The 21,874-nt window shown below is 32.4% G+C and overlaps 6 protein-coding genes across 9 annotated transcripts; 3 read left to right on the top strand and 3 right to left on the bottom strand.

Moving 5' to 3' along the window:
• Positions 1-137: 137 nt before the first annotated feature.
• Positions 138-5,439, bottom strand: LOC131674176 (coiled-coil domain-containing protein 42-like). The gene is made up of 5 exons (XM_058952686.1): positions 5,335-5,439; positions 1,370-1,658; positions 912-1,148; positions 684-848; positions 138-616 (listed from the first exon to the last, which is right to left on the bottom strand). Exons 1-5 carry the CDS (start codon positions 5,352-5,354, stop codon positions 311-313), a joined length of 1,017 nt encoding a protein of 338 aa, XP_058808669.1. The 5' UTR covers positions 5,355-5,439; the 3' UTR covers positions 138-310.
• On the top strand, positions 2,362-5,905 carry LOC131674175 (uncharacterized). The gene is made up of 14 exons (XM_058952685.1): positions 2,362-2,605; positions 3,099-3,203; positions 3,334-3,474; positions 3,537-3,626; positions 3,875-3,943; positions 4,018-4,113; positions 4,216-4,251; positions 4,328-4,390; positions 4,469-4,543; positions 4,636-4,728; positions 4,826-4,867; positions 4,946-5,181; positions 5,260-5,428; positions 5,562-5,905. Exons 1-14 carry the CDS (start codon positions 2,455-2,457, stop codon positions 5,681-5,683), a joined length of 1,488 nt encoding a protein of 495 aa, XP_058808668.1. The 5' UTR covers positions 2,362-2,454; the 3' UTR covers positions 5,684-5,905.
• A 2,601-nt stretch (positions 5,906-8,506) lies between these two features.
• Positions 8,507-12,734, top strand: LOC131674167 (jmjC domain-containing histone demethylation protein 1-like). The gene is made up of 6 exons (XM_058952674.1): positions 8,507-8,769; positions 9,508-9,787; positions 9,867-10,554; positions 10,637-11,543; positions 11,619-12,177; positions 12,262-12,734. The coding sequence occupies exons 1-6, from the start codon at positions 8,704-8,706 to the stop codon at positions 12,726-12,728; spliced, it is 2,967 nt and encodes a 988-aa protein (XP_058808657.1). The 5' UTR covers positions 8,507-8,703; the 3' UTR covers positions 12,729-12,734.
• A 1,611-nt stretch (positions 12,735-14,345) lies between these two features.
• On the bottom strand, positions 14,346-16,763 carry LOC131674172 (coiled-coil domain-containing protein 12). Of its 4 annotated transcripts, none has more exons than XM_058952679.1 (5): positions 16,640-16,763; positions 16,198-16,299; positions 15,170-15,628; positions 14,952-15,090; positions 14,346-14,543 (listed from the first exon to the last, which is right to left on the bottom strand). In XM_058952679.1, exons 3-5 carry the CDS (start codon positions 15,292-15,294, stop codon positions 14,361-14,363), a joined length of 447 nt encoding a protein of 148 aa, XP_058808662.1. In that variant the 5' UTR covers positions 15,295-15,628; positions 16,198-16,299; positions 16,640-16,763; the 3' UTR covers positions 14,346-14,360. The 4 variants fall into 4 exon arrangements, with proteins under 4 accessions (XP_058808662.1, XP_058808661.1, XP_058808663.1 ...); XM_058952678.1 differs by having other exon boundaries at positions 16,216-16,299; XM_058952680.1 differs by lacking the exon at positions 16,198-16,299 and having other exon boundaries at positions 16,640-16,756.
• Positions 16,764-16,838: 75 nt separating this feature from the next.
• LOC131674168 (distal membrane-arm assembly complex protein 2) lies at positions 16,839-18,065 on the top strand. The gene has a single exon (XM_058952675.1). The coding sequence runs from the start codon at positions 17,145-17,147 to the stop codon at positions 18,003-18,005; it is 861 nt and encodes a 286-aa protein (XP_058808658.1). The 5' UTR covers positions 16,839-17,144; the 3' UTR covers positions 18,006-18,065.
• LOC131674170 (U11/U12 small nuclear ribonucleoprotein 25 kDa protein-like) lies at positions 18,005-18,853 on the bottom strand. Its single transcript, XM_058952677.1, has 2 exons — positions 18,403-18,853; positions 18,005-18,323 (listed from the first exon to the last, which is right to left on the bottom strand). The coding sequence occupies exons 1-2, from the start codon at positions 18,673-18,675 to the stop codon at positions 18,087-18,089; spliced, it is 510 nt and encodes a 169-aa protein (XP_058808660.1). The 5' UTR covers positions 18,676-18,853; the 3' UTR covers positions 18,005-18,086.
• Positions 18,854-21,874: the final 3,021 nt, after the last annotated feature.

Raw genomic sequence — 21,874 nt, 5'->3', positions numbered from 1 at the left:
GATTACTCGCAGCTTTTGCACAACGTTTCCGACTGTCACTTACCGGCCTCGCGCAAAATTATTCAAAAGAGATATCAGTGAATCTTTTCTTTGTTCTCATTTGAGCTCACAACCAATTATATATGTGTGTGATTTTATTGCACGTGTGTCTTTGCTGTACAAAATGGAAAATGTTTCTTAATAAATGCATCACTCAATGTACTTTGTAATTTTCTTCATCTTTGTCAGTTTACTCAATTTAGCAATGATCAAACCCCAAAACTCTGTTAAAACAAAGTCGACGACGGATGAGCCGAGCGCAAAGGCACGCCTAGTGCCTCCAAACGCTGCGAACAGTCGTAAGAGTGTCGACGCTACTTCTGAAGCTGCTCTTTGTATCTTGCTTCTCGAGCAGGCGAGCTTGCGCCTGTAGATTATCTTTCTGCCGAGCGGTCGCAGCGAGGTCCTTGGCTTCGCGACTGGCCTTGTGCTTGGCCGCGCGCACAATCTTGCCGAGCTCCACAATTGTGCGCTTCACGTGGAGAAGCTGCTGCTCGAGATCGTCGCGGCTCGCTTCGGTGGGCACGCCTTTGCGCTTGCATATCTGACGGTAGAGGTTCCAGATGCAAGCGCGCACCTGTTTTGCACGTCCGGTGGTCAGTTCTGGGGAGGCGCTCGCTCCGAAAGAGTCGCGAGATACGCACCTGAGTCTCCTCCAGCTCCTGCTGCGCGGTGACTTCCTTAACGCGAGCGACCACGTTCTCCCAGTGCAACGCTTTTGCTCTGGCGCGTTCGTGTCTGCTTTGCAGCTGTGCCTGGCGCCCGTTCAAGTCCATCAGGCTTTGCGACTTGTCCTCCGTCATCCTTTGCTGCGAATCGAACACGACAATTGGAATCCTCAATGGGGCTTTCGCTAATTAACTGATAAATACCATATGAGCGCTCGTACGTTCGAGCGTCTGCAGGCTCTCGTCTTGATTCTCGACTAGAGCTGCTCGAGCAGCGATCAAGGTGTCGTAACGGTTGAAGATCTCGGCGATAGACTGGAACTCGTTCGTCTCCAGCACCGATTCTAGATACTTTTGAAACGGCTTGTATTCCTCCACGAAACCCTTCATCTTGTCGCGTGCCTTTTCCATGTAATCCAAGTTTTTTTCCAATTCCTCTATCTGCAAGAATTTCGCTCGATTTAGTTGGTATACAATTTCAAAAATGAATTTTAAATTATGATCACGCAAGTGATTATTATTTGTCATAAAGAAAACGAAAGACGTTACATGCATTAGACTACTGAAAACGTAAAGTTTTGAGATTTTAACAAAAAGCATTGCTGTTAAAATATCAAACTCCACACTAATATAAAGCAGCCAAAATTGAGGCGTATAATAACCTCGGCCAATCGAATCTTCTGGCGATCTTTTTCGTCTCTTATTTTCCGTTCAGCGCGTTCGCGTTTTTCGCGATTCTCTTTGACGAAATCATCGAACATGATGAACGATTGCCTCAATTGACGTTGCTTCTCACGCAAATCGTTCCAAAGCTCGTCAGCTTCTTGTCGCCTTGCATTGTACTCCAAACGTTTCGCCTCGAGATCCGCATCAGCGCTCGCCAATTCTCGTCGAACTCGCATCAACTCGATGGCTGGATCGCCATGAAGAACATCCCATTCTGGATAGTGCCTAAAACAACGATTAGCATTTTAATATTTGTAATAATATTCGCAATACTAGCAAAAATTCATTGATATATTTTTATATGTACATAAAATCTACAGGAAGCTTCAATATATTTGGAGTGCATTTTGTTACACTCTGCTTCTCTCGATGTGGCATACAATTGTTAGCATCTTATCTTATTTGAATAAAAATCGTACATAACTTTTATATTTCAATAACTATTGAGATATTTTTACTTTCGATAACGTCCAAGTTATATTCTGCACTTATGAATGAAATTTAAATATATTTTTATTTATATTAAAAAATTATTAAAATTATATAAACGTCGATGTTAAAATGAAAACTTGTATTAAATATTGTTCACTTGTATTAATTATTGCTATTAAATAAAACTAATAAACAGAAACAATCTTATTAAGGAGCAAACATAGTCTAAAAGTCAATAACAAAGTCACTCTGAAGATTAGAAAGGCTAGTCGTTGTGAACCACGGGAAGACCAGTCGGCCAATTCAAACTAAACGCAACAGTGAGAGCATTACGAGCACGCGGAATATCCCCGCTAACTTCTTTTTAGTTCGAGGAAATCGAGAGAGTTTTAAAGTTATTAAGTTGGTAACGGAGTCGGCAACAAAGCGAGGCGAAAGTGAACGAAGCCAGCACGGCGCGTTGCTCTCGTGTTTTCTTCAGACAGCACACGCATCGCGCATTTACAAGTTCGACGAGATTCTAGGAAACGTTTCGCGCGCATTACAAACAATTTACCGAGGAAGATAGACAAGGGAAGGTGCGAGGATAATGCCCGTAATCACCGATGAGGATGCTGTAATGGACGAGCAAGTAAACATTGCAACTCAGGCAAGTAATGTCAACTCAGATTCTCAAAGCTTGTCTGAGAATTCGGAAGAACAGCATTCGGCTCTCACACTTACCGGTTCCAAAAGACACCGTAAGTTTGTTTTATCTTCTTGTGTTTTTTGTTGATAAAAAGACCGACGAATTTATAGTTTAAGTAGAAAAAGTGTAAATAAATTTTAAGACCCCGACAGTTGTTTACCTTTTTGTGTTAAAGGAAATACGTATAGCGGGAACTTGATCGCGAGTCTTTCTAGGAACAAGAACAATTTTTAGATTTTTTACGAGCATAAGGCATTGGTTTTTCTAAAATTTTTTTGGTATAGTTGAAGTACACATGTTCCATTTTATAATTATTATGCAATATATTGCCCATAAATTAAAACAATATTTTTTAAATTGAGCTTTGTGTGTATGTGCAATGTAGAAATTTAATTTTCGTTTTCTTTAAAATTTCTATTTGACAAATTATTATATATTATTCAATCAAGAAAATCATTGATCAGCTTTCATAAGATATTATTATGGAAAAATTAACTTTTCAAATTATTTTTAACCAATTTAGTCAATAAACATTTTTTTTCTAGAGGAATTTCCAGTTGAGGATGGCTTAGAATGCTCACCAAAGTATCCTAAGCTGGAAATTGTACAGAAAAGTTTTGAACCCAAAGAAGATCGTAGGGTTTTCTGTTGTAAGCTGATATTTAATATTATTAACTAAAACTGTGTCCTGTGCAATGTTTATAGTTTTAATTGAAATGGTTAATTATACAAATAGAAATAATTTTTTTCAACAAAGTGCTAAAATCATTTTTGTTCCAGCTTTAGATGAATTCTGGGATAGGTCTTTAAATGCAGAAAATAGGCATCACAAAGAAAATATTCATCCTATCAAAAATTTATGCCATTCTTCTGAAAAAAATATACAGCATCAAAGTGAGAAATCTGTGGTGAAATTTGACGGTATGTGATAATTTTTTTTAATGTTTTTAACTATTTCTAAACTGCAAATATTTTTACCTTAGCTGACTCAATAGCAATATTATCACAAAGGAAAATTTCAAATATTTTTGTACATAAAATAGAAGAAAAAAAATTTCATAAGACAAGTAACAGTAAGTTAAAATATCAAATATTAACAATAAATTAAAATGTTTATAGACAAGTTTAAGAACCCAATTAATCTGGTAACATTGTTTACCTTTTTATTTTCAATTTAATTAAAGAACTAGAGCTATCTTCAAAAACAATTAGGTTTAAAAATCTCATAGCTCTTACTTTATATATGTCTAACAATGCTATAGATAATTCTTTATGTTTACTTGTACAAGTCAACTAGTTTAATCTGATATTTATATTCCAGAATATAATAACATCAATGCTGTCGTAAATTTAGAAGCTAAAATAAAAAAGAACAGCTCACAATTGTCTAGTACGATTAGTTCCATTTTTTAATTATATTTGATAATCCATAGAAAGTAAAATTTTTTATAATTTAATTTTCAGATTCATCTGAAAATACCACTGATGAACCAGTGAGTCTATTATCGATTCCTGAAAACTTATCTTCAGTAGTAACTCAAGAGGAGTATCTTCATCAAGGTATATAATAATTTAGAGAAAAATCGTATAATTTAAAAAATATATATTACCTTTCATAATTTCTTTTATTATAAAATTCAAATATCTACATAATTTTCTTAGAAACATCTGATCAAACTGAAACATATAACAATAACGGTATGGAGATATTTTTACTATTTGATAGATTTATAACATAATTTAGTACTAAATTAAATAATATATTTTGGTGCAGCTGTTACTCAACAAGAAACTATAGCATCCAATTATCTTTATACAGCTATTAGTCACTCTTCAAGTAAGTTTTTGTTAATGTGAGAAATTTAGTTATTTTATGGTTCAATGTGAATATCCTATAATAATTTTAATTTTATAGGGCAACATAATTTGAATATTGAATATAGCAGCTCACAAGATCAAAGTTCTCAGTCATCACAAAGTATTTACCAAGGTAAAGTCGAAATTAAATAACATTTTTTATACAATACAAGTATTGCGAGATACTAAATATGTTGATGATGTTGACTTATTTTACAATGTTAGATCAAAATGAAGATGGGCAATCTATTGGAAATCAAATTTACCCACCTATGTTTTTAAGACAAATGATTGATAATGAAGTACCAAGTACATCAAGTATGTCGTTTTTATTGTTGAATTATTGATCATCTTTATTAGGTCCTATGTTTTCTTGTTGGCGGTTTTTTGATAAATAAAAATTTTTTTATTTCAGGTTTCGAAGAAAATGATTTGCGATTAACGATGTCAAGCTCAGGTAAAACTGTTACCGTTAATGAAATTTTATTAGTATTTATAGCTAATACCTGTTGAAAGAATAACATTATAGTTTCAGATCTAGCTCAGTTATTACTTAGTTTGAAATGTGATTTGCAAAAGTTGACTGAGAGAGTTGATCAAAACGAAGTAACTTTAAAAGCAATAGTTCATGGTAATCCAACCAATCTATCAGTTTTATTTACTCCAAGCTTTAAAGAAAAGCACAATCTAAAAATACCATTTTCAAAACTTGAAGATTTCCTGAAGTTTAATGACGATTTATCTAAAAATCAAAACTTTAGCAGAGACTTTGTAAGTCAACGTAAATTTATAAAAATCATAAAAAAACTAGTCTACAAATAATTTAAGAATTTATGTTTATAACCATAGGTCACTAGCTTAACTGAATTTATTGATAAAAAAGTTACTCTAGCAAAAAATATTTTAAATATGATTAAACCTTACATGTCAAAAGAAGTAGTCATATTATTTAATGCTTCAAAGCCAGCACAAAATAAGTTGGTACTGAAAGATTATTTCTTTTGCAAATGCTTATTACGTAAGTTTCTTTTAATTAATATATATATCCACACACACATGCACACACACACACACACACACACACACACACACACACACACACACACACACACACACACATTCATTTCATAACGATTTATCTGAATTTTTAGAAGCTACACAAATAACATTACAAGGGGATAAATTACCTTTAGAACATGAAAAGGCTTTCATGAAAAATTTGGGTCATGTAATAAGTGGAGCTAGAGGCTGGCATACTCACAGCAAAGAATGATCATTATAACATGCGAAAAAAACATTTCAAATTTTTTTATTATCTACTTCGATTTGATGTTATATGTTTATCATTTGACAAATATTGATTTGCGTAAAACATATTTATTATACTAATTTATACTTGAAATATTAAGTTTTCTGTGAATTTTTTTATTTTCTATAAATCATACATGAAAAGTTACTTCTATTGACAATGTTGTAGATTTAAATTTAATGTACATTGTAAATGTATAACAAGTTTTCTTTTTTGACTTTCATAAAACAAATATTTTGACAATTATTCTTAAGTGTTTCAATTAAGCCTCGAAAGTAGATAAATTATAGAATATAATTATTGTGTTAAAATCAACGATTAACTTTTTATAAAATCCATTATTAAGAACGGCGTTTGCATCACTAACCCCATCTTTGCAAAGTAAATATAATCGCACCAATGAGCACAGCATAATCTATTACCCATGTCTAAATCTCTTAACGCAATTATTATCATTTAAATATAATATACGAATTTGTTTGTAATTATCGACGTGCACGAAATATTTAAATATAACAAAAATTGTAGACATCAGTATTTTCAATATTTTGGAGCGTGCTAATAGTATTGATATTAAATATTGTGTTCCATAACAAGTAACCATTCTGAAGAAATTTACAGGTTTGTTTAATGAAATGATTACCATTTGGTAAACTTAATTAAATTTTGATAACTTTAGATGATTTTTTTTCAGGTTATTTGTGTGATAAATAAAATCTTTATACATTTTAAAGGAAAAACTTAATTATTGCGTTATTGTATACAAAAAATCATTGACGTAAGAAAATTTGTTAATTTTCGGATCATTTGAATTTGCCCAAGCACAGATAAAAAAAATAAAAAGAAGAAAAAGTTTTACTCCAAGTTTTTTGTATCTACCACTATCTAAAGTACATAGTTATAGCTTAAGTTATGCTATATTATGACAGCAGATGAAGTTAAATAATAGAAGATAAAGAAGACCTTTTTATATTTTGCGAATGGACAATAATAAAATTTACTTTCGAAAGAACTACATATAGTGAAGAAGAGGTAAAAGGTGATAGAAAAAATATATAAAGAATAGTTTTGATTCTCTTATTTACAGAGAAGCAAATAATCTTCTCCATAAGGAAAACGTAGTCACAAATTGATTAAAAAATATTACAACTTTATTCTTTGAGTAAGCTTTAGCTCCAAATTTATCAGATGAATTGGCTTATGCAAATGAAAATAGATCAAAATTAGTATATCGTTTGAAAAAATTCAAAGATTCTGTGAAGGACTTTGACCTAGTATTAAAAGTAAAAAAATCTGATGAATTAAAAGTAAAACTTTTATGCTGTAAAGTCCAATATTTTGTTGTTTTGAAGGATCCTTTAACTAAAAAAACAAACAATGATACACAGTATTTATTTTCCTAGATGAATTTAGATGGTTCAATAAAAAAAAACATTCTAAGTCAATAAAAATTTTGAACACCAAAACTTTAAATAATGGAAAAATTTATCAAAGATATTAAGATTAAAAATATTATTAGGTTAAATAAAGCTTTTTCAACTTTACTCCTTTAAAAAAAGCTCCATGTGCTTCTGAAGCTGCTGTTAAGTACAATAAAAGATTTTTGCAAGCGAGCATTAAATTTTATTATAAGTTCGGATTTCAATAGTTATAGAAAATTTCGGAAATACTATACTACATAGAAATAAAGGCATGAGAAACAATATTCAATTTTCAATTATAGATATTATAAGGCCAAAATGTCATTGAAAAAAGTAGTCAACATTTCTAATGATATATTTTATGATCTAAGTTGTATAATAGATTTTTTGAATCTTATCATATTGTTCCAGACAGATAATAAAGATATCAGTATTTGTATTGTATTTTTTATTTGTATTTATTTAAATATATTTATGGAAAAACGTAGTTTGATCTCTGTCTAACACGTAATTAATTATTCCATTAGTCATTTTAATTCTTATAATATGCTATAACATTTATATAATGATTTTAAGATTTATTTAGTCTTATAAGTTTTTTAATGTTTCTTAACAATATATAATAATATATAATTTAAAAAATATAGTTTTGTTAATTAAACATTGACGTGTAAATAATTTCTACATTTACATGTACACACAAATGGCTCAGTATGGTAAGAGTAAAAAACAGTGCTACTGCGTTTACGACACATATTCGTTTTGTCTTTTATCAAGATTATAATTATTATTGTAATTATATGTTTAAATTATTTATTTAACATATTATATGAGACTTTGTTTAGTATTTTTGATTATTAATTCTTACTCTGCTAACCGTTGTGTCACATCCGAATTCTTTTAATTTATACATTTTCATGTAAGCATAGTATGTAGCTAAATTTGACAATAAATATTAATTTTTGAATCAACTAATTATTCAATATATTGGAAGGCAGCTTTTATATTTTCCCTAAGTTGTGCAACGAAATTTTAAAACATACTTGATGGTAGACGTTTCCTTTTTGGACTGAAAGTACTCAGAAATCTCTCGGTCAGTATTAGCCGCAATCGGTAGTCTCTTTTTAAATTGCATTTTTCAACAATATCAACAAAATACTTTTATAAACACAAACTTAAAACGCCTTCATTATGGCAACTCAAACTATTCTCATGCACGGTCGATTTTTCGATCAAACAATTTAAATCAGCAGTCGGTAACCTTAACGGAAAAAACCCCAGGGAAATATTATTCATATCTAGGGAATTTTAAATTGAAGAATTCGTCCTTATTACTGGAAAGTGGAAATGGCGAGGGAGGTGCGTTTCCGTGCGCCACCGCCGATAGTAAATAAGCAGTGCGCGCATGCCGTCGATATACACAGTCTGTCTCTCTCGCGTATATATCACCAACACACTTGTGCACATCGTGTGTCGGAGGCAGTGGCGTACGTGACGACGCGAACGACGGAGGCTGGGACAGGCCAAGCTGATCGATGAGTATCCGGTAATCGCAGCCGCGTTATGGCCGACGAGCCCGGTGCAGCACAGGCCACCACGGCCCAGCAGCAGCCTCATAAACGACAATTGGTAATTTGAGATAGTCTAGCCTCTCGAATAAGAGCTATTCTCTCTATTCGTCACCTCTTTCTTTTTGTTTTCTTTTTTTGTAGCACCACTTGTCCCCTTTTGTCAAACTCGTTTTTCCCCTTTTTTTTTTACTAAAGGGCGCCCCCTTCGTACTGTTTTCGCGCGTGGGTAGTTCTCTTAGGGTGAACTGCGCGGGGTTTTTAATATGAATCTGATGCATCTACCAAGGTGAGATTGAAGTGCATGAGTATGAATAATTAACTAAGTTTTTTCAATAACCATTGTTTCATACTGATCACAGCAACAATGACGAAAGGTTGTATAGTATTTATTAAACTGTTAGGTATTGTGATATAAAGCAGGTGTTAACTAATTTGAAACAATACATTTACAGTGTTGAATATTTAAGTTTTTTAGTTGAATAATTTTGAAATCAGTTCACCCTTCACTTAAAGTATTCATTATTAACTTTAATATGGCTAAGTTTTCTATTGTTACAAAACCAAAACTTTCTCATTCGTTTGTTTTAATTCCGCGAATTTCAAAATCGATAGTTCTATAACTATTAACTACAGTCGCGGTTGAGATCCTCGTATTTGCTTTTCGCGCTAAATTTGAATTTTCGTATGCATAACATTTTTGTGTTTTTAAATTGATAGAATCAATCGTGTGACTGGTTGCAATGTTACAATAAAATAAGAGAACTAATTTAACCATGTTTTTTCATTATTTGTACAGAGGGAGAGAACAAGGAAATTCTATACAGATGATTGGGCTTACGCAGATGAAGTTTTTGAGGGGAGAAGAGGTTTCCAGGTGGAAGATAAAATCACAAGTGACAAATACAACTTGGACAATTTTAATGGCTTGGTTCGAGAGATGACAGGTTCTGACCTCACAGTTGCATACATACAGAAACATGGATTTGGTGTTCCTCTTATAATAAGGGAAAAAAGTGGACTTGGCATAAGAGTACCAAGCACAAATTTCACTGTAAATGATGTTAGAACGTGTGTTGGTAAGTAAATAAAATTTATATTGTTCATCGTTTTTCATCATGCAATGCTTATCTATTGATACATTTATTCTTTTTAAAGGTTCTAGAAGACTCCTGGATGTTATGGATGTCAATACTCAGAAGAATGAAGAGATGTCTATGAAGGAATGGCAAAAGTATTACGAAGATGAAAACAAGTCTAGATTATTAAATGTGATCTCACTTGAATTTAGTCATACCAAATTAGAAAATTATGTACAGTCACCGACATTTGTCAGGCAGATCGATTGGGTCGATACTGTTTGGCCTAAGCACTTAAAAGAATCCCAAGTAGAGTCAACCAATTTATTAGAAGATATGATGTATCCCAAGGTACAGAAATATTGCCTTATGTCTGTCAAAGGCTGTTACACTGATTTCCATGTAGACTTTGGTGGAACAAGCGTTTGGTATCACATTCTAAAAGGTGGAAAAATTTTTTGGCTCATTCCACCAACAGAAAAGAACCTGTCTCTGTATCAACAGTGGGTTTTGAGTGGAAAACAATCTGATGTTTTCTTTGGCGATATGGTCGATAAATGTGGTAGAATTACCTTACAAGCTGGGATGACTATGTTCATTCCAACAGGATGGATTCATGCAGTGTATACACCAGATGATTCTCTAGTATTCGGTGGTAATTTTTTACACAGTTTTGGTATAGATAAGCAATTACGAGTAGCTCAAGTAGAAGAACAAACTAAAGTCCCACACAAGTTTCGATATCCCTTCTTCACAGAAATGCTCTGGTAAGTACAAGAATCTTTATTATATATTTATTAGCGATATCTTTTTTTGACGTACTCGATATTAAAAACTATTTAATGGCAGGTATGTACTTGAAAGATATGTTCATGTTCTACTAAGGCGTAGTCACTTGGATATAAATGAAACTCAAAATCAGCACATAGTCCCAGAAAACTCGAAACACGTTCATTTAACGCCACTTGAACTTCACGGTCTGAAGTCTATAGTTATGTACCTGCATTCTTTGCCATCAACGAAGAAAAACGTTCCAGAATTAATAAAGGATCCGGTAGCTTTAATCCACGATGTTCGTTGCATCGTAGAGCAACACAGACATGACAATCCTGAATTAGCGGTGACTGGTTTTCCAGTTTTGCCTCCGCCACCAGCTCTAACGATATCAGACAGAGATAAGCTGAGCTTTGGCAGGAAAAAACTGGTGAGGCCGCCATTACATGAAAGATCTGACAGATCATCAGGACCACGAAGAAGACGAACACGTTGTAAGAAGTGTGAAGCGTGCACAAGGACCGATTGTGGCGAGTGTGTGTACTGTCAGGATATGGTGAAATTCGGTGGAAGTGGACGAGCCAAGCAGACGTGTATGATGAGGCAATGTTTGAGGCCAATGCTTCCCGTAACTGCTGCTTGTAAAGTTTGTAAATTAGATGGTTGGGGGCAACATCCAGCTCCACTCATGGGAAAACAAGGTCCCACTGTACCTTCAACTCTATTAGAATGTTCGATTTGTTTTGAAATTGTGCATCCTCAGTGTACTGGGCACGATTTACAAAGCATTGTCGTCAACGATGATGTACCTAATAGCTGGGAGTGTTTTGATTGTTGTGAGAGTGGAAGGAATGCAAAGCCTAGGCAACCCAAAGCAAGGGGACGAAAGTTATCAGTTTCCAGTTCAACGTCATCTCTTCACATGCCCGATTCGGAGTCGGCAATGACACCTATCAAAAAAATTAAAAACGAATCTAACGAGGTAATATTTAGCTTCATCAAAATCAATGAATACTTCTAAATTCCTGTTGTATTATATACTTATTTTGTGTTTCAGAGTTGGAATGATCAAGAAGTAGCGGAAGGTCATCAACGAATGTACTCCCAAAATTCGGTCAATCATAGTAATCAGATATCGCAACAATCACAAGTTATTAATCGAAGCGTCATTATGAAGAATCAGTTCGTAAATGTACATCCAGCCCAAACAGCACCGAATAACCATCGTTCGAACGACACTCATGGACAACCACATGTATATAACAAAACCATCGTTCTGTCAGTGTTTAAGTATTTGTCCAACAAGGATCTTGTTAATTGTGCCTGCGCGTGTAGGACTTGGGCTCGGTATAGCCTCGATCCGAGTTTGTGGCGAACTGTTGATTTGTCGAATAATCTCCTGACGGCAGCTCATCTCTCAGGTATCACTCATCGGCAGCCAGAAACGCTTATTCTCGATTGGACTAACGTTGCAAAGAAACAATTAGCTTGGCTGCTTAGCCGATTACCTCAGCTCCGAAATCTCTCACTCAAGCGTTGTCACTGGGCTGGCGTTTGCGCTTTAAATACTTATGCCTGTCCTACCCTGACGTCCCTCGATTTAAGTTACGTTGTCGGTGAGTTTTGCTAAAGTATTTTCAAAATTTGTTAAGTAAAAGTGACATGGAAATTTTCAATTATATTTTATTATTTTGTTTTAGGTTTTAACGACTCAAGCCTAAGAGAAATTCTTAGTCCTCCAGATGACTCTAGGCCTGGCCTGATAGATAAGACTCCACGATTGAAGTACCTACGAAGTTTATCTTTAAGTGGCTGTGACATATCTGACGTGGCATTGCGATATATAGCTCAACACCTCCCGCACCTAGAAGTACTCAATTTATCTGGATGCCTGAGGATAACAGATGCAGGTATAGCACAACTCACATCACCTCCAGCGGGAACCATTGGTACACTCGATTCGTTGAATGTGTCTGGCTGTCGATTATTAACCGAGCTAAGTCTTGATTATCTGGCCAAGTGTCAAGCTTTAAAACACTTGGACATGAGCAATACGGCACAAGTGTCAACGCAGAAGGTTGCTATATTCTCCAGCATGAGTCGCGTTACATCATTGCTTGTCGACACCACCAACATGGGAATTCAACATCGCAGAGAGGCCATATGAAACTCGAGTCTACGACAGCAACTATTCGCTTAAATGTTGTGCGAATGAACGACAAAAAGAGAAATGCATACACAAAGTTATGTAGCTATTTTCAATTGATTGTATATTGTAAGTTGTAGAAATTGAATTGATTGAGCGATCATAGCACAATGTATCTTCAGGTGCGTGAAAATATGGCTTGCTTTATCGTGGAAATCATATGGAACTTTTATTGACGCAAAGAAGTCTTCTAATGATAAGCTTACATTTATTTGCAAAAAGAAATTATAAGTTTTGTTGATGTGATTGGCAACTTGGATCCAAACTGAGTTACATGTAATAATAGTTCCTATACAATATGAAGCAGGTTTCGTAAGGTGGTTGACAGTTTTTTCTTGCAGCTTCAGTCAACTGTAATTAAGTTTCATTGATATACAATCTCAGTGTTAACGTATGTAAGTGAAAGTATACCAAACAATATTTTTTCATTTGTATGTCTTAACGTAAGTCTGTAAAGTTTTTTTGTCACAAATCTTATTGATTTTAGTTTGTTTTATACTCGAAATTCGTTAAGTAAATTTTTTTAAATAACTTCTAGAATTTCTAAACACTCAAAATTTTTGTATTATTTTATTATTTTTATTTTAAACAAGTGTCTGCAAGTATTTTGTTGAAATCATGTAAATTGTTCTCTTTTGTTATTACACGAATTAAAAATTCTTTTTTAGGCTACACCACTTCTATGAATTAAGACATTTGACAAATCATTTTAATATTTGAATAAAACATTTAATTCTAAGAGTTCAGAAAACTAGTTGCAAGTAAATAATATTAAATAAAAGCAAAAAATCAAGTATTGTAATAAAATAAGATTGTAACTATAACATCGTTCGTAGAAATTCAACAACTAATAAGACAATGGAAAAAAGTGATTAGCAGAATGTGCAATTTTTTATACAATTAGAAAAATTTTCCTTACACTTGTACTAATGTGCGCAACTGCTTGTAATATACAAATGTAAATAAAATAAAGTCCTCCAAGATACAATCGCATAGTCTCCAGCAGGAATGATTTTAATAATAAAAGCTAAAATTATGGAAGAAATAGAATAGTGTACTTCAAATTGTATAACAAAACTCAATGAAGAAGCAAATAACCTCTTGGAAGACATTATTTTAAATTATTAATAAGTAGAATAACTTCAATTTTCATATTGTGTTAATTATATTGTGTAATTATTAAAAATAGAATAGAAAGTAGTTACATATTTTTTGTTTTTGAATGTGTATAATTTTTTGAAAAGTTAATTGTATCACATTTTAATAGTAAGATACCAATAGTAAAATCTATGACAGTATTTTTGTTTCATATAAATAATAACCAAGTTGGAATAAAATAGCTTCTTTTGGTGATTTATAGTCTTTTTCTTTTTTTTTTTACATGTTCGGTTATGATAGCCATGTATGTTTTAAGCATATCACATTTTCCATTATTTACATGAAAATTATTATAATTAAATTCAGTAATCAGTTTCATCATTGGACAGATAAAAATATATGCATCATTTATATAAAAATTAATTAAAAGCACTAGTACTTACACTAGTACTAAGTATTAATATTTATATACTTTTTTATAACTATTCATTTGTACTAAGACTTTGATAAAACTTCACTGCCTGCTTTGACAGCCGTTGCAAGATCTTGCTTCTTAGCTCTCTCCATAATAATTTCTGCAATTGCTTTCTGAGTCCTTTTCTGTAATTTCTCTAGTTTTTTAGAGCAATCACGTTTCAAATCCCAGTCAGATTTTCTTGGTGCCAAATTACTTATATCCTGTAACAAACAATTGTTAATAAATATGATAAAATATACTTTACTTTTGGTTACTCTATAAATATATATTTTGTCTGTAATTATTTCTTCATTGTAACAGTTTAATCATGATTTAGCTTTCACAGCACTTTTCATATAAAACTAAATCTATTGGGTTATATAACTCACAATTCCCACACTAATCTACTATATATATTCTATTAAATTTGTAGATTACATTTGACGTTTTGTTACTTTTGCATCGATAAAAGATATTAGAAAAAAATGCTAAGAAATTTCTACAATTGGGGAAAAGGGCAATAAGAATATGCAATTTAATATAATTTATAGATTGCCATAAAATTTGAATATCATTAATAAAACTAATTAATTTGCTCCATTAACAGCATAAAGTGAAAGATAAAATACCAATTCTTCAATAACTGGTTTGGTGGTAGCTGCTTGCAATTGATCTTTCACTTCAGATTCAATGTCACCAGCTTTAGCATCTTCAAGGGCTTTTTCTTTTAAAGATTCATCAGATGGTTTATAACTTCTAAATTTAGGCCTGTAAAAAATAAGGAATTATTCAATATAAATGAACTATTGACATTTTTAAGAATAAATATTTTGAGGTTATTACTCACGGTGGGAGTTTTGTTGTTTCATCATTATTTAATGGATTATTAGCTTTTCTCTTAAGTGCCTTTAATCTTTCCTTACGCTTTAAAGCTTCCTCTTCAAGAGTGCCTATTTTTTCATTTTCTGTCATATTTACAAAAATTTTAACTTAATCCGTTAGATAGTCAATGTAACATAAATACACAATGCTGAATATGAACTATAAATATCCTATTGTCCTAATTTCAAATATCTAATATTCACATAGACTGTGTGGCTGAGTTTAGTGGGCACATTATTTAGCCATATCTACCATACCATACTGTATACATAAAAACCAAGGAATTCGATTGTACTCAGTCCAATCCTATTCTCTTCTTTATCCACTCTTAAATAAGGTAGAAGAAGATATCTGAATAAAGGTACAATGGGCAGTCAAATAAGTATGGTTTCAATCTGTTGCACCTTGCGATTACAGGAATCAACTGTAAATAGATAATAATAAATTAAAAATAATGAATATCATTTTTTATATTGTTGATGTTCCAAGCGTTGTTAGTAAAATGAATAATAATGAAAATAATATACTACAAAATTTTTATAATAAAAATGAATAAAAATAAAAATTCATTACATCGTATTGTGTATTTTCACACTAACCTAACACACTTTCTCATAAAGTCGAGCAAATCAAAAAGGTAAAAGAGATTTAGTTTTATTATAACACCTATAAGACATATTATTCATGAAGTTTCCATAATGTCTGGTCTCACTATACAACTAAGCAATTATGAAATTGAAAATTAATTATTTCTTAACAAGAAAGAGCTTTATGTATTCAATCTCAAGGATGTGGATTGATTTTCAAAATTTTTAGTGTCCATTGAATCATCAAACTCTTTTAGTTATCACAATGCTACTTTTGATGATTTTTGAACTAACTTTATAAGAGTATGTAGAATTAAAGAAACAGAACTTTGTATCACTTTTCAATAGTCAGACTTCGTTGGAATGTAACATTGATTAATTAAAAAGTAAAAAGTTATAGTATTACCTTATATTAAGTACTTACTACAAGAAAAGTCGGTAATCAGTCACTATGGAAAATTCAGCTGCTTAATTGATAACAGGTTGAAAAAGGTATCAGGTAAAAGGCCTTTTATATGTAAAATAAAAATAAAAGAACTGTAATTATTAACTATTAGAATTATTGTTACAATCTACAATGCTTAACAGTTTAATGAGAATACTAGATATTGTTTAAAAACCAATCATGTTATAGACGTATTTCTCTTAGAAATGTTTACAATTGCCAACGCGAAAACGAGTTAATTATCACAAAATGACATGCATCTAGATATTATAAAGTATTTCGTCCTAAAAATATAGTGTTTAGTTCTAAACAATATCAAATTAGGTTAAAAAGCAGTATCATTCCACAACTGGTTCACGAAAAAATTTACATATAAACTTAAATATTATATTCTGATACGTACGTTTTTAATTAATTATTTCAATTAATTAAATATAAATACCAGATGAACAACAAATGAACTATTCGACTGTTCATAAGTATCGGAGTATTGCAATTTGCGAATTGCAATTACGCGCGGAAACCGATGAAATATTTTTAAATACTGAATATAGATGTCATGGCGGCAAAAATTCTAACCTTAATATCTTAAACAGAACTGTAAAAAGAGGATAGTTATGGTTATTGATGTTTATCATTCTATTAATATTTTATAATCAAATAAACAAATTTAATTCAATATAGTACATCTACATTACTGCATATTTTAAAACTAATTTTAGTGACTTTTCAAGGCACAACGAAATTTTCATTTATCGTGCCTGTACAACTTTCGGTGTTTGTTTATGGGATGGCTTAAAAAATTTGCCACATAAAATCAAATACAACTCTTCATATTTTTCCCAGATCATCATGCAACTAAGAGGTCTAATTTTTAAAGAATAGAATATAAATTAAAAGCATAAATTATGTTATCACAAAGAGTCTTGAAGACTTCAAGCTTACACAAGATAATGCAATCTTCATTTTTACCAATATCTACATCATGTATCTATAAAAAATTCAAATATGATGATCCAGTTAGTTCAGATTTAAGTAAAGATCCAACTGTAGGAGAGCCAAAAAGAAAGCTCAAAGAATGGCGGAAAACTTTTAAGGGTAAAGAACCAATGTTACCTATAAACTCTGAGAATTCTTTTTTTCAAATGTTTAGAACAGAAATAGAATTTACTCCATGGGGTTTAAAAAAGCATTTGAAAAAAAAAATTCAACAGAAACAGTTGGAAGTTCAAAAGTATAATCCAGAGAAGTATGAACTTTTGGGTTTTGACTTGGCATTAGCTTACTTCATAATTAGTATCGGAGGCAAAGTGAAATTCAAGGGCAGTGATCAGTGGATATCTTTTAATTTTGGTAAAAAAAGTATTGATTTACCAGACAAATTTGATTCCAAGTATATTATTTCTGAAATAGATGCAAGTGATTGTATTATACATTATGAAGGTTTAGAAAATTTTAAAAACTGTCCTAGAGTGATATGGGCAAGTTTTGCTAGATGTGAAGAAATTGACGATTGGTGTATTGATAGAATTGCAAGTTATTTGCCATTCATTGAATATCTTGATCTATCAGATTGTTGCAAAGTATCAGAAAGAGGACTGGAAGCTTTATATAAAACTAGCACGTTAAGAACTCTGATTGTAACTAACCATTACAAGTCTGCTGCTTTTGAACTGACATGCATGATGCTAGAAGATGTAGTTTCTGGTTTAAGAGTTGATATTAAAGAACCAAAAGAAAAAATGAAGCCTCCAATTAATGAGGAATAATAAAATTTGATATGTTGTATTGTAAAAGAAACAGTGTTACAAAAATATAAATTTATTTATCTCTAAATTCTTATAATTAAATTATTTTTTCTCCCTCCTTTTCTTCGCATATCTTAATTCTGAGTCATTAACAATTCCATAGTTATCAATTGGTTCACTGTCATCTGTTAATCTTAAATAATCAAAGCACAGATGATATTTTTTCCACACATGCTTCCAACTGATTTTTTTATTTATACCTTCTCGTCTTAGTGCTACGTTTGTATGTCGTTGAATAGCTTTTTTTAAATCTAAAATAGTTGTGTTTTTACGAGGTACCTAAAAAATAACGTAAAATACTATATAATATTTTTAAAGGTTAGGATATAATTATAATATTTGATCAATGATAACGTACAACAATGATCAAACTTTTCAGAGGTCCACGATCTAGTTTCAATTGAATAGCCTGCCCTTGAGCTACAGCAGTGGCAGCTTTGATTTCCTCGCTTGTTGAGTCTTTGCGGAGATCTTTCAAAAGTGGATCAGTTTCAATAATTCCTGCGATTGCTTCCTTGGTCAATTTAATTAGAGCCTCATGAGATAATTTGTCAGACTGTCTGTTTTCCAAAAGCACGGAATTTGCTTCTTCGCGTGTATTCCTTTGAGGCTCCTTTTCTATGGATTCCATAGTTTTTTAAACATTGAAAAAATTTCTGCGATGTTTGGGTTAAGACGAAATTAACGCAACGCGTCTTCTGCTAGTCCGGGGTTTGTTGTGTAAACGTCAAAGCACGTCAGAGAAATATTACTGAACTGACCGTCAATGTTACCCATTAAAAATACAGTGTGTAACTGTCTGACGTTCTATGGCCACAGTCTGTCTACAGTTCTGAGCCAGTGAATGATCGGATTTTTAGTAATGGCTCTGAGCTCTCGTCAGCAGCATCGACATATGACGTCTCGGAGGCCAAGTAGACACTAGCGCCACGAGCCGACTTTTAAGTTTTAGGCGTGGTTTTCTGACCCTCGGATCTTATCTCGAGAAAGCCTTACTTGCGGTGTCATCTTCATATTTGTCGAAGTCCTGGCTGGTTTCTTGGTCTTCAAGGTTGTGGGTTCGCTTTCGTTGCAGCTTCCTGCTTGATTGCTTGCTTGGCTGAGGATTCTTTTCTTCGTTTTGCTGGTTTTGAATTTGGCAATAGTCCACTGAGAGCCGGAGTTGGATGCTCGGTCGATGTTTACTTCTTCGTACATGCTTTCTTCTTGGCAGTCTGAACAGCCTTCACAGGATGGGCTGCAGCCGAAATAGCTAATGGTTATTTTGCTTGAATCTTACTTTTTGATGTTTGAATTAGATTCTGTCATGCACTGAAATTAAAGATGTTTCTGACCCTTTTGAATTAGAGGCCATAAACAGGAGAGATTCAACTATAACTGTAGCTTTATACTATAGCCCTGAAAAGGGCTGATTTGTTCGTAATCTAATGCTCAGAGATCTGTCCTACTCAAAGGTCAACCACTTAATCGAAATCAGTCAATGATCAGTTAATGATAATAAGTGTAGGTATTTATTTAAGCTTAATATATACGGGGCCTCAACTACTCGTCGGGTATTTAAAACGGTATTTTCGGAAATACGCTTAATGTTGACGGTGAACTGACGTCGAGTTCTGATGATGAACTCCATAAGTCGACCCCGATGACTTGCAAAGACCTGACCCTTATTGGTAAAAATAATACACAAATACTTGTTTTTGAATAACAAATAATATTTTATTTGTTTCACCGAGAAATTCGAAATAGTTTTCGAGAAAGGTAAAAAAACCGTTTTCGGGGTCAAACTTTAGAGGAGATTTTCACCCCTTAAATCGACGAATTAACACAAATGAAAAGACAGGTCAAATATTTTTCGATGTACCACAACGTATAAAAAAATGAAAAAATCGGTGAGGTATACCTGGGGTAGTATCCTTATTAGACCAGTGGTAGAACATACAAACTGTACGTACAATTTCAAAAGACTAAAAGGAAAAACATTATATCAAAATTGTTCAATGTATACTGTAGCACAATTTAGAAAGGTTATATGACTAAATAAGATACAAAAATTTACTTTATTTGCGTTTCATATAATGACCTATAACTGATCTTAATGAAAATTAACGTGCATGTACCAGTAGTCGGCCACTTTTTAATCCTGTCAAATAAATAGATTTGATCTTCATATGCAATAAAACAAGTTTTAATGAGTAAAACAGGTTTTATAGATTAGTATCGAATTAATTATTTTGCTTAGTTACGGGAATTCATTTAATTAAAGTTAAAATAAAAGTGGCTGACTACTAGCAGCTATCCGACTACTCTGACTCTACCCTACTCCGTTTGCTATCAGATAATCGTCTGTTTTCATTATAGCTGTTAAAATTTATCATATTTATTGTTTCTTGTAGGCAAACTATATCGATGTTTTTTTCAACGATAAGTTCTTAAAGATATTCATATTGGCGTTTCAGGCTATTTATTCCATTGTAATATTTTGGGCATGTTCTTGTATTTTATTTGGTTTTTATGGGTTTTGCATCAGTGTCAGATATGCTTGAAGTTTGATAAAGAATAATTGTTATTGAAAGATTTTTTTGTTTTTTTAATAAATGGGAATTTAACACTTCTATCTCTGACGTTCAGGTAGATGTCATTTTCTGTGTATTATTATTTCATCCACAGGTGAAAGATTTTCTAAGTTATCGGGTGCATTGAGAGTGGTAGGAATTTCAAGGTTTTGTGCTACAGGCGAATTGTTTCCGTTTAGAAAGGTGTGTTCGTCGTTGGTACGTGAGCTATGGCGGGCTGTGTGTTAAGAAAATTCTTAGATAAGTGGCCTTCTATCATACGTAGAAAACATTTAGGGACATTTGTGCTAGCATGCACAAAATAATTCATCTCGTCGTAGTTTATTTTAAACATATCTGGGACTTTTTTCGGTATCACATAGGTTTATATAAGTTTGTCATCTGAAGCTGTCTACATTATGCTCATATCTATCTTTTTTATTTTTCCTTTCAATACAGACACTAATGAGCTGCGCTTAACATTGAGCTTATCAAGAATGTTCTCTATTACATTATTTGGAATATCCTGTGATTCGTTTGAGAAAATTATTTTCTGTTGTTTTGAAACTAGGATCTGATATAAATTTTCTGGTTTCTTATATCAATATATTTATACTTTTCAGTTACATCATTGATTAGGTCTTTGCGAGTGAGATAAATGCAAGTCCTGTTGTTCAACATTCTTAAGGCAAAAATAACATTTTTTGGTTCTACTATATCGCCGATGGTGCACGTGAAGACGGTAACGGTTGAGACTATTGACACTCCGTGAGTGTCTAGTCTCTTTTAGGAGATAAGTTTTTCCGTGCTGCATTTTTGTAGCTTGAATTCAGCGCTACTTGAATTTGATACACTGCCCGATGTGAATGTTGGTATTTCTTTTACTGCATTTCTAGTTGTAGAAGTCATTTTGATGTTTGGATATTCACTCGTGGCTTTGCAGTGGTACGGGCTATTTGTTCTAATATCGATTTCGATTTTAATTCACTGACTTTGGAGCGATAGTAAATACGTCTTTACTCAACGGAGACACTACAAGAACTCGTATCACATTTCTATAACCTATATCAAACATTTCTAATATTATTTTAATGATTTATAATTTTTTTATTTCAAAATAATCGAATCGAAAATATAGCCATACATTATGAAGAATGTACAGGATATAAATTTATTTTGTATAGTAGTCGTAAACACAGAATGTATGCAACTCTAGTATATTATGATTATTCAACAATCGCTCCTTTTGAACGTTTAGCAATTCGATATTATACAGCT

The sequence above is a fragment of the Phymastichus coffea genome, unplaced genomic scaffold (assembly GCF_024137745.1).
Source record: "Phymastichus coffea isolate CEN01 unplaced genomic scaffold, Cenicafe_Pcof_1.1 PCOF00218, whole genome shotgun sequence".
In the NCBI taxonomy this organism is placed as follows: Eukaryota; Metazoa; Arthropoda; class Insecta; order Hymenoptera; family Eulophidae; genus Phymastichus; species Phymastichus coffea.
This window is presented reverse-complemented; position numbering and strand designations above follow the sequence as displayed.

Coding starts and splice junctions, on each gene's coding strand:
- LOC131674176 (XM_058952686.1), bottom strand. CDS start 5,354: ATGACTACTTCTTTTGACAT. Junction 1,659..5,334: donor ATGACTACTTCTTTTGACAT/GTAAGGTTTAAT, acceptor TCGTTGTTTTAG/GCACTATCCAGAATGGGATG. Junction 617..683: donor AGGAGCTGGAGGAGACTCAG/GTGCGTATCTCG, acceptor CGTGCAAAACAG/GTGCGCGCTTGCATCTGGAA.
- LOC131674167 (XM_058952674.1), top strand. CDS start 8,704: ATGGCCGACGAGCCCGGTGCAGCACAGGCCACCACGGCCCAGCAGCAG. Junction 9,788..9,866: donor TGATGTTAGAACGTGTGTTG/GTAAGTAAATAA, acceptor TTCTTTTTAAAG/GTTCTAGAAGACTCCTGGAT. Junction 11,544..11,618: donor TTAAAAACGAATCTAACGAG/GTAATATTTAGC, acceptor TTTGTGTTTCAG/AGTTGGAATGATCAAGAAGT.
- LOC131674175 (XM_058952685.1), top strand. CDS start 2,455: ATGCCCGTAATCACCGATGAGGATGCTGTAATGGACGAGCAAGTAAAC. Junction 3,204..3,333: donor AGATCGTAGGGTTTTCTGTT/GTAAGCTGATAT, acceptor TTTTTGTTCCAG/CTTTAGATGAATTCTGGGAT. Junction 4,868..4,945: donor ATTAACGATGTCAAGCTCAG/GTAAAACTGTTA, acceptor TTATAGTTTCAG/ATCTAGCTCAGTTATTACTT.
- LOC131674168 (XM_058952675.1), top strand. CDS start 17,145: ATGTTATCACAAAGAGTCTTGAAGACTTCAAGCTTACACAAGATAATG.
- LOC131674170 (XM_058952677.1), bottom strand. CDS start 18,675: ATGGAATCCATAGAAAAGGAGCCTCAAAGGAATACACGCGAAGAAGCA. Junction 18,324..18,402: donor TGAAAAGTTTGATCATTGTT/GTACGTTATCAT, acceptor GTTATTTTTTAG/GTACCTCGTAAAAACACAAC.
- LOC131674172 (XM_058952679.1), bottom strand. CDS start 15,294: ATGACAGAAAATGAAAAAATAGGCACTCTTGAAGAGGAAGCTTTAAAG. Junction 15,091..15,169: donor GAAACAACAAAACTCCCACC/GTGAGTAATAAC, acceptor TATTTTTTACAG/GCCTAAATTTAGAAGTTATA. Junction 14,544..14,951: donor AACCAGTTATTGAAGAATTG/GTATTTTATCTT, acceptor TGTTTGTTACAG/GATATAAGTAATTTGGCACC.